Below are 15318 nucleotides of genomic sequence, written 5' to 3'. Positions count from 1 at the left end.
AGCCCCTGGGGGCTGCTCCTCAGCACCCTCGCCCCCGACCCTAGCTCCGGCCCCCGGTGTGGGGAACTTCAGCCTCAGCCCACCCTTGCCTGTGGCCGCCTCGCCCGCCTGTGCCTCTCAGCTTAGCCCCACGTCCAGCTCAAGCTGGGGCACTGTCACGGTGGGCATCTTGAAGACACCCTCACCCACCAGCAGCTCCCCACCTGCAACCTGGGCTCCAGGCAGAGACAGGGTCACCTGTGGCACCTGAACCCTGTAGCCTGCTGTGCCCTCTGCTGAAGGGACTGTACTCTCAGCCTGCTGCCCTGGGGTACCTGCCTCCCCAAAGCCGGTCAGCTCCACCTGTGGCAGGGAGATGCCCAGTGGAGGTATCCTCAGCCCCGCCTCATGGCTCTCAGTGACCACCTGCCTGGCTGTGGACACCTTCAGGCCTGACAGCTGCATTCCACTGATGGCCACAGCCCCCTCTGCCCTCCCTTCCTCCTGGGTGCTCAGCGTGACCAGCTCCACCTCGGGGATCTTAAGCTGCACAGCAGTGTACTCAGCCTTTTCCCCTGGGGTGGCACGCTCACCTTGAACTTCTGCTTCCTTCCCTCGAGCCAGCCCAAAGGAGGGCATCTTCAGCTTGGGCATCTTCACCCTCCCATCCCAGCCCCAGCCCTTGCCCTCCAACTCAGACACCCCTGGCACTAGTTGTGCTGCCTCAGTGTCCCGGCCTCTGACCCCAAACTTGGGCAGCGCAAACCTGGGCCCCTTGAACTTGAGGTCGGCCCCTGCCACCTCTACCTTGCCTGAGGGCAGGTGGGCATCCAGGCTGAGCTGTGGGATGGACAGATCAGGGGCAGACAGCAGGCCTGCCTCCCCGGCCCCTTTGGCCTCAGCCTCAGCCCCCACCCGAGCCTTGGGGAGTGAGATGGCAAATTTGGATACCTTCAGCTTGGTAGCTCGCCCAGCCCCCTCAGCCTCTGCCTAAGCCACCTTTGGCCCTCAGAGTCCAAACTTAGGTAAGGAGAACTTGGAAGAGGGTTTGACTTCCATCTCCATCATCTCCAGCCGCCCTTCCTCAATTTCCACGGCGGGCAGCTGTGGAGTGACAGTTTCAACAGAGGGCACTTGGAAGCCCACTTCCCTGACCGCTGCTGCCACCTCGGGGCCCACCGCCCGCTCTCCCTTGCCCATTTTAGTGGCTGGGACCTGCCCCTGCAGGCCAAGTGCTCCTGGCAGGTCTAGCTCCACTGAGGGCAGAGTGAGAGAGGGGACACCCACATGAGTCTCACCATCCACCTCTGGCTGCAGACAGGGAAGGGTTACCAGCTTCCCTGAGACCTCAGCACCCGCCTCGCCTGGCTTGCCATGTGATGGGGACTCTGCCCTCCCTAGCTTGGGCATGGTCATCTTGGGCATCTTGAAGCCAAATTCCATGCCTTCTGCCTGTTCTGCCTTGGCGGCCTTTAGCTGCACCTCTGGAGCCCTGGGCAGCTTCACCTCTGGTGCCTTCGGAAGATGCACGTCGGGAACCTTCGGCACTTGCATTTCCGGCAGCCGAATCTCTGACACTTTCCGCAGGTGCACATTGGGCACAGCCGTCTCAGGCACCTTGGGGAGTTTTATCTCTGGGAGCTTCATGTCAGGGACTTTCATTTCGGAGACTTTGGGCAGCTGCACCTCTGGGATGTGTACATCGGGCACGGCCATTTCAGGCACCTTGGGGAGTTTCATCTCTGAGACTTGGCAGCTGCACCTTGGGGAGTTGAACCTCTGGCACAGCCATCTCGGGCATTTTAGGGAGTTTCATCTCTGGGGCTTTTGGGAGCTGCACTTCCGGGAGGTGCACATCGGGCACGGCTGTCTCGGGCACCTTTGGGAGTTTCACTTCAGGGAGTTTCATCTCAGGAAGTTTCATCTCAGGCATCTTTGGAAGCTTCATCTCAGGGACTTTCATCTCTGGCACTTTCGGCAGCTGCACCTCTGGAAGCCGCACCTCTGGCACAGCCACCTCTGACACCTCTGGGAGTTTCATCTCTGACACTTTGGGCAGCTATACCTCTGGAAGCTACACCTCCGGCACAGCCATCTCTGGCACCTTTGGGAGTTTCATTTCTGACACTTTGGGCAGCTGTACCTCTGGAAGCCGCACCTCCGGCACAGCCATCTCTGGCACCTTTGGGAGTTTCGTCTCTGACAGTTTGGGCAGCTGTACCTCTGGAAGCTGCACGTCCAGCACAGCCATCTCTGGCACCTTTGGGAGTTTCATCTCTGACACCTTGGGGAGCTCCACCTCTGGAAATCGAACCTCTGGAAGGGCTGCCTCGGGCACTTTTGGAAGCTTGACCTCAGGAGCCTTGGGGAGCTTCACTTCAGGTCCCTTGGGCACCTTGACCTCGGGTCCTGACACTCCGATGCCATCTTGATGGCATCTTGATGGTGGGCAGCTTCAGCTTGCTCTCTACAACTTCAGGAGCAGCAGGCCGGGGATCCAAGAGGGAAAGCCCAAAGGTGGGCATTCGAAGTCTGGGACCTTTCACCCTGGCCTCAGGGCTGACCTTGGCTACCTTGACTTCAGCAACTTCCTTTGCTTGAGCCCCAAGTCGGGGGAAACTAAGGCGGGGCCATCTTCAGGGCCACCTCAGATGCCTCTCCCCGGGCTTCCACCTCCGCACCCGGCAAGGCCAGGTCCACCCCCACAGTCGGTGCTGCCACATCCAGGGTGGGCACCACTACGGACACAGCCCCTTCCCGGGTCTCTAGGCAGGGAAGTGTGGGCAGAGTGGGCAGTGAGGGCAAGGCAGGCAGCTCCACCTGGGGGACCTGGATCCCCACGGCTGGGGCCTCCACAGCAGGCGGAACCGGGGCTCTGAGCCCAAGGGTTGGCAGGTGGAGGGCAAAGCCACCAGCTGCCTCTGCTGAGGGGGCAGCCTTGGGGGCTGAGACCTGGGGGACACCCACCTCGGCCCCTGGCAGCCGGGGCCCAACCAGCTCCACCTGAGGGGCTGTGAAACGAGCTCCTGCGGCCACCTCGGCCTCCACCTTGGCCTTCCTGGGGGGAGGAGTGGCGGCGGCCAGCCAGGCTGCCTGAGCCTCTTCGACCACACGCAGCCGAGGCAGCTGGAGGCGCCGGCGGGCAGGGGCAGCCGGGACAGGACCCTTGACAGCCTCGGCTTTGAGGCCCCGACGCAGGCGGGAGAGCTTGGGAAAGGAGAACTCGACGTCAACAGGGGCCAGGTCAGCAGGGACCCCCAGAGCCCCAGGCACCATCTTCTTCTTCACAGGGGACAGACTCTGGATGTTCTTCCTGCAGGCTGAGGCTCCCGGCGGCGGGTGAGTCCTCGCGCAGCTCCTGAACGAAGATTCCCTCTTTGCCGCTGCCCGCTGCGTTGATGCCGCTGACCCCGGTCTGCGCCTCCGTCTCCACAATAATTTCCACCAACTCCGCCCGCGTCAGCTCCTGCAGAGGGCGGCGAGTTGTCGCGTTGGGGCTCTAGGGCTGGACCTCGCCCAGAGCCTGCCATTGCACTCAATAGTGGTTCATATACATATATATATATTTATATATATTTATATATATTTAGAGACGGGGGTGGGGGGTGGTCTCGCCACATTGCCCAGGCTGGTCTCGAACTCCTCCTGGGCCCAAGCGATCCTCCCACCTTGGCCTCCCAAAGTGCTGGGATTACAGGCGTGAGCCACCATTCCTGGCCAAAAGTGGCTGTTCGGCGGGTCTTCAGGGCACACGCCTCTCGGCGCTGCCCTCGCAGGACGTCGGGGCACATCCACTCCGGCATCTCCCCTTTAAGCAAGCCCGAGGGCCGCTGGCTTTCTAGGACCCGCGGAATGGTTAAACAGCCCCGCGGACTGGCCGGCCGGTCTCTCGGAGGCCCTAGAGCGGCAGTCGAAAGGCAAAAATGTACATTTAGTTACAATGAAGCAGCACAAGTTATTATTAGTGATTATTGTTACAATTAAGTATCGACCACACTTATGGGCTGCAGTCCTTTTCCTTCCAAGAGCCTGGAAATTGGGTTGCCCTCAGAAATAGATAAAAATCTACATAGAGGGAGTGATATTAAGTATATTTAACACCAAGTAGTGCTCAAGCATAGATGAAGCAGAATTAGAAATGCAGCTAGGGTCCTGGAGGTATCCCTCTGTGCTAGGTGTTAACCCTTCAGTTGCTGGTTTGTGAATAGTAGGTCCCAGGGGATTCCAGGGTAAGGGAGTGGTCAGGAGGTTTGGGATAGCAGCTATTTACCAGATAGTACTAGAGTATTTCAGTATTTTAATAGTCAATGTTATAACTGATAACAGTCAACTGATACATATAAGCCTAATATAAGTCCTTGCTATAGTCTTTATTATCAATAGCCTCTGCCCTTCCCTTTCTAAAGCCGTTGCTATCTGGCCTGTCCCTGGGAGATTAGGGTGAAAGACTTCTCACCCTAATGTCGTCAAGCTTGGCCTTGTTTTGACCAATGAAATATGAGTAGAAATGGCATGAACCAGCCTGGCGCGGTGGCTCACACCTGTAATCCCAGCACTTTGGGAGGCCAAGGTGGGTGGATCATGAGGTCAGGAGTTCAAGACCAGCCTGGCCAAGATGGGTGGATCATGAGGTCAGGAGTTCAAGACCAGCCTGGCCAAGATGGTGAAGCCCCGTCTCTACTAAAAATAAAAAAAAATAGCCAGGTGTAGTGGCAGGTGCCTCCAATCCCAGCTACTCAGGAGGCTGAGGCAGGAGAATTGCCTGAACCCGGGAGTCGGAGGTTGCAGTGAGCAAAGATCACGCCACTGCACTCCAGCCTGGGCGACAGAGTGAGACTCTGTCTCAAAAAAAGAAAGAAAGAAATGGCATGAACCACTTCTGAGCAGAAATTTATGAGCTATCTTATGATTTTGCCATATTATCTTTCCTCTGACACAAGAGCAGCATGTCCTAAATAGAGCTCCCTCTTCAGCTTTGGTCCCAGAATGAAGATGTGCAGAGCCACAGCTGACGCACGTAACCTGTAATGTTGTGTGCACAATAAATAAACCTTTGTTGTAAGCCATTGAGATTGCTTTCGTTGTTACTGCAGCATAACATGCTAGCTAAGCAGACTAATACAACCATGAGATTAGCTATCCATGGGGGTAAGCCAAGACCTTTTTTACAAACATGACCAAAAAAACAAAACAAACTCTGATCAAGGCATATGGGAGGAATCTGAAGAAGGCAAATATGATTGTAATTTAATAAATGGAACCTAATCAATCTTGTCAGCCATTCTGTACTCTGTTTGGAGAGAGATTCTGTGAACAAAAGGGCTTGCTCAGCCATGACAGCCCAAAACAAGGCAGTCACAAAGGCTAGCACTACCATTGCCCCTCTAAGCCTCATCTCAGTTAAGCCACACTGAGCATTAGGATTTCCTTGTCCATGTCATCTCTGTAGTGGGTGGGAATATCTCAGACTACCTCAGCTAAGAAATGCTTCTTAAGATCAACATGCTTTCCTCTATGTTCACCCAGCAAGTGTCTTGGCGATAGGGACAGAATTAAGTGATCTGCCACCTAGAGGATTCTAGTTCTTTTGATCATTGTATTTTTCATTGTAACTAATCAGTTAGATTCCTCTTTATATAAAAGTCTCTGTGAGCTTGGCAAATACAAGACACCCCCCATCCCCAGGAAATGGTTCAACTTTCTCCTTACTATTAAAATTAGGTTTCTGAGTTTGCAAGGTTAAACATCAGTTATTGTATCATGGTAAATTCCTTCAGGTTATAGCACTGTTTAACAGAACCTGTCTAGACAGCCAGCTGGACTTCCTTAAGCCACACCTCTCTATCTCACTGTGTGCCTTTGGCCTAAAAGAAAAGCAGCGCTGGCCAGGCGTGGTGGCTCACACCTGTAATCCCAGCACCTTGGGAGGCTGAGGCGGGCGGATCATGAGATCAGGAGTTCGAGACTAGCCTGATCAACATGATAAAACCCCATCTCTACTAAAAATACAAAAATTAGCCAGGCGTGGTGGCACGCACCTCTAATCCCAGCTACTCAGGAGGCTGAGGCAGGAGAATCACTTGAACCCGGGAGGCAGAGGTTGCAATGAGCTGAGATCACACCATTGCACTCTAGCCTAGGTGACAGAGCAAGACTCTGTCTCAAAAAATAGAAAAGCGGCACTAAAAGATACAGTTAATGTACTGCTGGAGTTCAAAAAGGGAAAGCTTACTTCCAGTTAGTATGAAATAGTGGAAGGAGTTCAGGAAAGATTTGCAAGGATGTGACATTTGAACTGGGTCTTAAAAAATGAGAAGAATTACGGAAGACGTGTAGGCAGCCACTAAAGCAAATAGAAGAAGCGAGGGATCAGTTGAGGAAACACAGAGTAAGAGGGAATGGAAGAAGAATCATGGAAAGATACATTATTATGGTCAAATTAAGGCTCTTGGGCTTTATTTTCCGCTACGGGAAGTGAGTGGTAGAAGTTTTTTGTTTTGCTTTTAAACAAGTTTAACCATCTTAGTTTTTAATTCTTTTAGGAGATGGTGTTTTGCTCTTGTTGCCAAGGCTGGAGTGCAATGGTGCAATCTAGGTTCACTGCAACCTCCGCCTCTCGGGTTCAAGTGATTCTCCTTTCTCAGCCTACCGAGTAGCTGGGATTACAGGCGCGTGCTACCAGGCACGGCTAATTTTTGTATTTTTAGTAGAGACAGGGTTTCATCATATTGATCAGGCTGGTCTGAAACTCCTGACCTCAGGTGATCCACCTGCCTTGGCCTCCCAAAGTGCTGGGATTACAGATGTAAGCCACCACCCCTGGCCTAAATTTAACCATCTTTAAGTATACATTTCAGTGACATTAAGCCTGTTCACGTTGTTGTGCATCCATCAGCAGAATTTGTCATTACCCCATACTGAAACTCTGTATACATTAAATGCTTATTCCCTATCCTCTTTTCCCCAGCCTCTGGTAACCACCATTCTACTTTCACTTTTGGCCACTGTGAATGATGCTTCTGTGGACATTAGTACACAAATATCTGTTGGAGTCCCTGCTTTCGATTATTGGGGGTATATACCCAGAAGTGAAATTGCTGGATTATATGGCAATTCTATGTTTAATTTTTTTTTTTTGAGGAGCCAACCATACTGTTTTCCATAGCATCATACCATTTTACATTCCCAGTGGTAGAAGGTTTTACAAAAGATAGTGACATGATCAAAACTATGCTTAAAAGCAATCTAGAAAAGACAGTAAGATGGAATAGAGTGGCAGAATGACCATGTGGAGACTTCCACAATAGTTTAGGCTAGATATATAATGAGGGTGAGGGCCTGAACACATCATCAGCAATGAGAATGGAGGGAAGAGGATACAAATGCTGAGGTGATATTGCCAAGGAAAGATTGTAAGGACTTGACCATTGACTGGCTATTGAGGGGTTGCGGAAAAAGAACATTAAGGTTTTTTTTTTTTTTTGAGACGGAGTCTCATTATGTCGCCCAGGCTGGAGTGCAGTGGCGCAATCTCAGCTCACTGCAAACTCCGCCTCACAGGTTCACGCCATTCTCCTGCCGCAGCCTCCCGAGTAGCTGGGACTACAGGCGCCAGCGACCACGCTCGGCTAACATTTTTGTATTTTTTTAGTAGAGACGGGGTGGGTTTCACCGTGTTAGCCAGGAAGGTCTCGATCTCCTGACCTCGTGATCCACCCGCCTCGGCCTCCCAAAGTGCTGGGATTACAGGCGTGAGCCACTGTTCCCAGCCAAATTAAGGTGTTTAATATGACTCCCATGTGTCACACCTGGGAAGATGGTAGTCTTCAGACGAAGAGTCAGGGTATGGAGAAGTCATGAGTTCAGGTTTGGATATATAGAGTTTGAATTACAAGTGGCACATTGTAAGCTGTGGGGTGAACATTTGTTGTGTTGCCTGCTGAATACCCCTTGCCCTTTGAACTGGTTATGGCACTCTACTTTTTTTTCTTTTGAGACAGAGTTTCGCTCTTGTCATCCAAGCTAGAGTGTAGTGGTGTGATCTCAGCTCACTGCAACCTCTGCCTCCCAGGTTCAAGCTATTCTCCTGCCTTAGCCTCCCAAGTAGCTGGGATTACAGGTGCCCACCACCACACCCAGCTAATTTTTTGTATTTTTAGTAAAGACGGGTTTCACCATGTTGGCCAGGCTGGTCTTGAACTCCTGACCTCAGGTGATCTGCCCCCCTGCCTCAGCCTCCCAAAGTGCTGAGATTATAGGCGTGAGCCACTGCGCCCAGCCTACTTTTTTTTTTTTTTTAAGGTTGTAGAATTTATCCTTCTTCATCTCTATATTGGCTAGGCTGGGAGGGTGTGTGGCCATGAGAATGTGCTTCTCAGATCTCTGACTGGGGAAATTGTAATTTACCAACAGTCCAGCTGCTGAGTTCTGAAATCCATCCTGAGCTTTGAAATCCATTGCCCTTTACTCCGAGGTCTTACTTCCCATACGCTGCTCATAGCCAATAACTGAGCCCAACGGGGATTTTAGGACAGGACTGTTCCTGGGATAAGTGATACTCTTCTGATGGGTGACTTTGACTCAAGAACTCCTCAATGGCCTTGCCAAACTTTCCTTAGAACTTCACTGCAGTCTGAGACACTTCCACCTTGAACACCTTCCCTCTGTCCTTCACTCAGGGTCAGGCCTGCGTCACTGTGCGATGGCTCTCTCAGTCTTCCCCCTCCATTTCCTCTCACAGGTGTTTTTCATAATAAATTTCTTGCATTTTATTCTGTCTTGGCGCTTGATTTCCTGAGAATCTGAACTAACATGAGGGGAAAGAGGACAGGATGCATCCTACCATAGCACATCTTCTGTACCCCATTAGCCACAGGAGTAGGAACATAACCCAGTCTGACCAATCAACGATCTCCCATATCTTGGCCCGGTGCCTCCTCATAGCCTCTCAGGGTAATTTGGCTCCCAGACAATTAGCCACTTGGTCCACCTCAACAACAGACATAGCTGACCAAATCTTTAAGCAAGGTCTCACAGTTCTGTTGCTTGAGGCCATCAAGTTACAAACATGGAGTCTATAGCTTCTCCTGCAACTTCCAGACCCTGATGAAACACCACCTCACAGAGCGTGGGATTTGGCTTCCTGAGCAGCTGCTGAAGGAGCCAATGAAGCAACCTACTACAGAGGATTTAGCTACCCACAGAGCAAACTGATCAATGGGAGACAGGAAGGAGCTGGCAATAACAATCCACTTTTCCCTTCCTTCCTCTAATGAGCTGTGTCAAGATAAAATTTCTGCATACAACCTGTCTAGAGAGACATTCTTCATGGCCAAGTGGGTGCGCCTGTCAAGAGACTAGCTACAGCTCGTTGTGAAGTAGCCAGCAAACATTTCCTTCCCTTGCTTCTCATCTTTTCCCACTTTCTCTTATCCCTAATTCTCACTACTCCAGGGCTGTGCCCCTCATGTAAAGCTTTAGCACTTAATCCCTTCTTCTGGCTTTGTTTTCTAGGAAACCTTGCTAAAACAGATCACAGTTTTTGAAGAGATGGGCACATCACCCAAACTAAGCTAAGCAAAGCCCTCCTAAAGATTTGAAATATATAGGAAAGACAGGATTTTTCTTCTGGAGATCTTGAGCTATGAGGAACTGAGGGCAGCCATTATTCTTGCTTCATGGAAAGAGCCTTTCTGAGAAGGAAGGCATCACAGAGGAAGGCAGAATTCAGACAAAGAGAGGGAGACAGCCTGACATCCTTTGAACACCTAGATCCAACTTTCCCCAATATGTGTAAGCATTTTGTCATTGCTTTATCATTCTGAAGACCAGTTTTCCCAATCCATGTCATATAAAACATGGTAACCAATGAGTCCCAAGTCGCCTCCATTCAAAAAATCATCCGGGTGACTAGATTCTTAGGCTCAATTTCAAACTTCTGGGAGGAAGAGCTCTTGTTAGAGCTAGCTGTGGTCAAATGTCCACCACTGAATCAAGTAACGTTATGGAAAGGGGGACAGGGTCATGCATAAACATGGTTGTATCCACTGTAACTCTATGAATGAAGATATGCTGGAGGGTAGAGGATAGAGTAACACTTCTCAGAAAAGTAGGAGTAAAGGATTAGGCAGACTAAACAATGTCTGTCCACTTCCTGAGAATAAATAAAGGAAAAGAGGGTAAAGAGGGTAAAGAGGTCAGAGGACAGAACCTTTATCTAACCAACACTATCCAACAGAGCTTTCTGCAGTGGTAGAAATGCTTTATATCTGTGCTATTCAATATAGTAGCCACTAGCCACATGTGGCTGCTGAGCATTTGAAAGATGGTTAGTGCAAACAAGAAATTGAATTTTTAATTTCATTTGGTTTAAATTGAAATAGCTACAGGTAGTATCTTAAGTTAGTTTTCTGCTGCTATAACAAAATACCAAAGACTGGGTAATTTATAAACAAAGGAAATTTATTTGGCTGATGGTTCTGGAGGCTGGAAAGCCCAAGAGCATGGCACCAGCATTTGCTCGACATCTGGCGAGGGCCTTCTTGCCACACCATAACATGGCAGAAGGTAACACATGGTGAGGAAGTGTGCATGTGAGAGAGGGAGGGGGGGCCAAACGCATCGTTTTATCTGAGTCTACTCCCTCCATAACTAACCCATTCCCATGCATTAATCCACTTATGAGGGCAGAGCCCTCGTGACCTCATCACCTCTTAAGTGTTCCACCTCTCGACATTGTTAAAATAGCAATTAAATTTCAACTTGAGTTTTGGAGGGACATTCAAACCATAGCATGTAGCTAATGACTGCATATTAGACAGCATAGGTCTAGACTATCGGTCTACTTTGGGAAGCAGCATGGAATATTGTCTGTAGCATGTGCTTTGAAGTTAGCCTGAATTGAGTTTGAGTGCCCATTCCATTTACTTAACCTCTTTGAACTAGAGAGGTGAAAGATGCAAAGAAAGTTGTATGTAATACCACAAAGAGAGAAAGAGACAAAAGATCTGCAAAAGTTCGGCCAGGCACAGTGACTCATGCCTTTGGGAGGCCAAGGCAGGCAGATCACGAGGTCAGGAGTTTGAGACCAGCCTGGCCAACATGGTGAAACCCCATCTCTACTAAAAATACAAAAATTAGCTGGGTGTGGTGGTGGGCGCTTGTAGTCCCAGCTACTCGGGAGGCTGAGGCAGGAGAATCGCTTGAACCCCGGAGGCGGAGGTTGCAGTGAGCTGAGATCACACCACTGTACTCCAGCCTGGTTGACAGAGCAAGATTTCATCCCCCCAAAAAAAAAAGATCTGCAAAGGGTCAAAGAATCAGTTGGATTTGGCAATTAGAGGACTATGAGTGAATTAAGACAGAGAAGTATTAAAAGTGTGATTGTTTAAAATCCAGACCAGCTATCCATCTACCTTTTGTATGTCTGCTAAATTCCTTTCCTCTGGAGGGGGCTCCAGGCAGGGAGAGAATGGGAATGCAAAAGTTACCTCGTCTCTTAATCCTCTTGGTCACATGGGGAGCGAGAACTCAAAAGTGTGTCCTGAAGATGGGGTTCCAAGGCCAAGCCAAAAAAAAATGAGAATCAGAACCATGGTCAGTCACAGGGTGTGAAGCCAAAGGTGGGGTTGCCTAGTACAAGGAAGCCACAAGGAAAGAACACCTCAAATGCATACCCTCATTACATAGCACTTACACTGTGGCTAGACTGTAAGTCCTTCAAGGTTCAGGGCTAAGTGTATGATGGTACTATCAGCCCCTAGTAAGTGCCTGGTACCATAATAGGTACTTAATTAACAATAGGTACCTAAACAACAACATTGAATGAATGAATGAATGCAAGTAAGCCAGTCCACTCTCTAGTGCATGGTAGGCATTCCATAATATAATGTTCATTAAGTTATTAGAGGGAGGCCAGGCATGGTGGCTCATGCCTGTAATCCCAGTACTTTAGGAGGCCGAGGCAGGCAGATCACCTGAGGTCAGGAGTTCAGGGCCAGCATGGCCAACATGGTGAAACTCCATCTCAACTAAAAATACAAAAATTAGCTGGGTGGGGTGGTGGGCACCTGTAATACCAGCTACTTGGGAGGCGGAGGCAGGAAAATCACTTGAACCTGGAAGGCGGAGGTTGCAGTGAGCCAAGATGGCGCCACTGCACTCCAGTCTGGGAGACAAGAGCAAAACTCCGTCTCAAATAAATAATAAAATAAAATAAAATAAAAAGTTATTAGAGGGAGAAAACTCTGTATTGAGAAGCTACCAGGGAATCTTTTTTGGCTTGGAAACTCTGTTTGTCAGGTCCTTGCCTGGCACAGAGGAATTCTTCAACAAGTGATCACTATGGTAATTATTATTAAATAGAGAGTAAGGTTTTGTATAAGGCCTGGGGAAGGCCTTGATAATAATAAGAGCTAAAATGTGTTGATCTCATTTAATCCTTAAACCAACTCAATGAGACAGATTTTGTTAGATTAATTTTACAGATGATAAGCTTTTTTTTCAGATGAGAAAATTTAAAGAAGACGTGTAATTTCTCCAAAGTCACCCAGCTCAGAAATGGCAGGACTGGTGTTGAACCTAAGCTTACCCATCTCCAGAGTCCAGGCTCCAACAGAGATTTGGGAGCCAGGGAGCAGAAGGAGGCTCAAGAGAGGGGCTTAAGGAAAGCAGTTCTGGGGTCAAAATCCACTTCTGATTTCTGTTCAATCACATCAGTCTCGATGCCTTCTCTTCTTCCTTCCACCCTCACTACTTGCCTTCTTGCCAAGCTTCTCATCCCTTCTACTGAGCTCACCTCTACACCCCTGTTCAGCTTCCTGTCCCATTCAGTCATGTCTACTCTGGTTTGACTCAAGGAAGCAGGAGTTGAAATAGGGCCAAAGGAGGAAGTTTTATTTGTTGATTTGTTTTTGGTTTTAAGATACAGACTCTAGAGCAAGTGAGTAAATGAAATATTCCAGTAGACAGAAGAAATTGACAATGCAAATCAGAGAGTATCTGCAGAGGTTAAGTTCTTGGGATCCTGAGCACAGGTCAGGGGAGAGGTTGGCCTCTGATAGGGGCTGGGACACTGTGGCTTTCCCTCAGAGTAAAGGAAGACAGAGAGTATGGGTAAAGAAGCAGAAAAGTTAGTAAAGGTTAGGATGCTTACAATCAAGAGTTATGTTTTACAGCAATTGATAATGGCATGGTATAGGACAATGTGTTTCAAATATGATTGCAGGTCATAAATCATTAATAGATCATGAGATTATTTAGAAGTTTGTAACTAGCTTTTATTTTTAAAATGGAATGGAATTGAAAATTTGAATTAATTGTACATAGCAAGGGTACTGTGAAAATTACTATGAAACTTTTTGTTTCAATCATATACACATACACATGTGTACTGGCTACAGTGTAAAATCTATTTATCTGCTGGGCATGGTGGCTCACGCCTGTAATCCCAACACTTTGGGAGGCCGAGGCGGGCAGATCACTTGAGGCCAGGAGTTCAAGACCATCCTGGCCAACATGGAGAAACTTCATGTCCACTCAAAATACAAAAATTAGCTAGGTATGGTGGCATACACCTGTAATTCCAGCTACTTGGGAGGCTGAGGTACAAGGATCACTTGAACCCAGGAGGTGGAGGTTGCAGTGAGCCAAGATTGCACCACCACACTCCAGCCTGGGTGACAGAGTGAGACTGTCTTTAAAAAAAAAAAAACTATTTACTCTTGAGAGTACAGTAAAAAATATTTAAAAGCCACTATCTAGGATGTGACAATGGGAAAGAACTTTCTTTCTCTTCCAGAGTTTTCCATGATGCTTGTAAATTGGTCTTGCTTGGTTTTGCTTTTTTGTTGTTGTTCTTATTTGTTTTTTTTGTTGTTGGTTTTTTGTTTTGTTTTGTTTTTGTTTGTTTTATGAGACAGGGTCTCACTATGTTGCCCAGGCGAGTCTCAAAACTCCTGGGCTTAAGTGATCCTCCACCCTCAGCCTTCCAAAGTGCTGGGATTACAGGCCTGAGCACTGCTCCTGGCTCCAGTTTTGCTTTCTGATAGATAATAGATACCCAGAGGAGTATGAGCCCAATCAACTGTACTGGAGCTCTAAGCAGTGGCTACAGCATGTAAGTTACATATGTGCCAAAAAAAAAAAAAAAACTTCTAGTCATCCAGGCTACTCTTTCTTCTTGGTTTTCATTCCCTTTATTGTCCCAATAGGATTGTCAACAGCTCCCAAGGCCTGCATGTTTTCTTATTTGTGATTAGTAAGTAAGAGGGAGTCCATGTGCCCGCCTTCCCAGCATAAATCCTGAGATTCATTCTGAGTGGACTGGCTGAGTTCACGTGACCACTCTGACCCATCATTCTGGCCAGTGGATCGAGTCCCCTGATTTGGCTCAGCCCTGCTCTACCCAAGGGAGTTACCTTCCTGGAAATACATGAATCCTGGAAAGGAAACGAGGGCCTACTGTTAAATAGAAAGGGAAAAATGGAGAAATAAAGCAAATGATGAGTGCAAATACTATTGAATGTTTCAACTAATGTCCAATACATATGGCCTTTAAGGTACCCACATCAGCTGAAAGGTTCAATAGTATTTGCACTAGTCATTTGCCTATTTGCTTTGAGCTCCACTCTATCTTTCCCATGCTGGACCCTGAAAACTACATTCCCCAAACACTTCTTGCCAGCTGGCTTCCTGTCATATTTGGTCAATGGGAAGTACAGGTGGGAAATTGTGTGCCTGGGAAGGGGATGCTGGGAGGAAAGGTGAAGCCATTGTTCTCTTTGCTTCTGCTGGACACTCTGGCAGCAGCTGGTGGTTATGGGCTTGGAGACCTTCAGCCTTTCCAGCAGTGGTGGTGGTGGGTTCCTTGCCAGGATCCAGCAGTGTTGGTGGTATGGAGGGGCAGCAGTGGGTAGCTGCAGGCCCCAGTGACCTCTGGCAATTCTGTTAGCATAATTGCAAAAGCAGTGCTTCAGTAGTGTTAGCAACAAGTGCACTTTGGGGTCTAGCGACACTTTCCCTTTTGATTCTCCAGGCCTTGGAGTGTTAGAACTTCTTGCATCTATTAATCTCTAGTCTACCCAACTTTACCAGTTTTGCTCCTTCAGGCTTTCTAACAGATTTCTAACCAGTTCTCTGACACCAATTCCCTCTGTTCGAAATTCCAATCATTTCTGTTTTCTTGTCTTCACCCGGACTGACACAGTGTTGCCCTGGCCATCAGATGAGCTAACTGCAATTACTAACTTCACAGCTGTGCATCTACAGTTGTTGTGCTGGGTGATACCATAAGAGCTGCCCACTAAGCTTTCAGCTGGGGCACTGAGCAAGGGGTGAGTG

The 15318-nt window shown here is 48.6% G+C and overlaps 1 protein-coding gene across 1 annotated transcript in view; it reads right to left on the bottom strand.

Annotated features, from left to right (window-relative positions):
- Positions 1-15318, bottom strand: part of LOC100587174 (periaxin) — a 42751-nt gene that overhangs the window by 787 nt on the left and 26646 nt on the right. The window contains 6 exon segments of the mRNA XM_030823181.1: positions 1-1729; positions 1731-2404; positions 2406-2609; positions 2611-3289; positions 3291-3478; positions 3675-3877. Coding sequence (XP_030679041.1) covers positions 1-1729; positions 1731-2404; positions 2406-2609; positions 2611-3289; positions 3291-3478; positions 3675-3877 — 3677 coding nt within the window.

Source organism: Nomascus leucogenys, chromosome 12 (assembly GCF_006542625.1).
Source record: "Nomascus leucogenys isolate Asia chromosome 12, Asia_NLE_v1, whole genome shotgun sequence".
Classification (NCBI taxonomy): domain Eukaryota; kingdom Metazoa; phylum Chordata; class Mammalia; order Primates; family Hylobatidae; genus Nomascus; species Nomascus leucogenys.
This window is presented reverse-complemented; position numbering and strand designations above follow the sequence as displayed.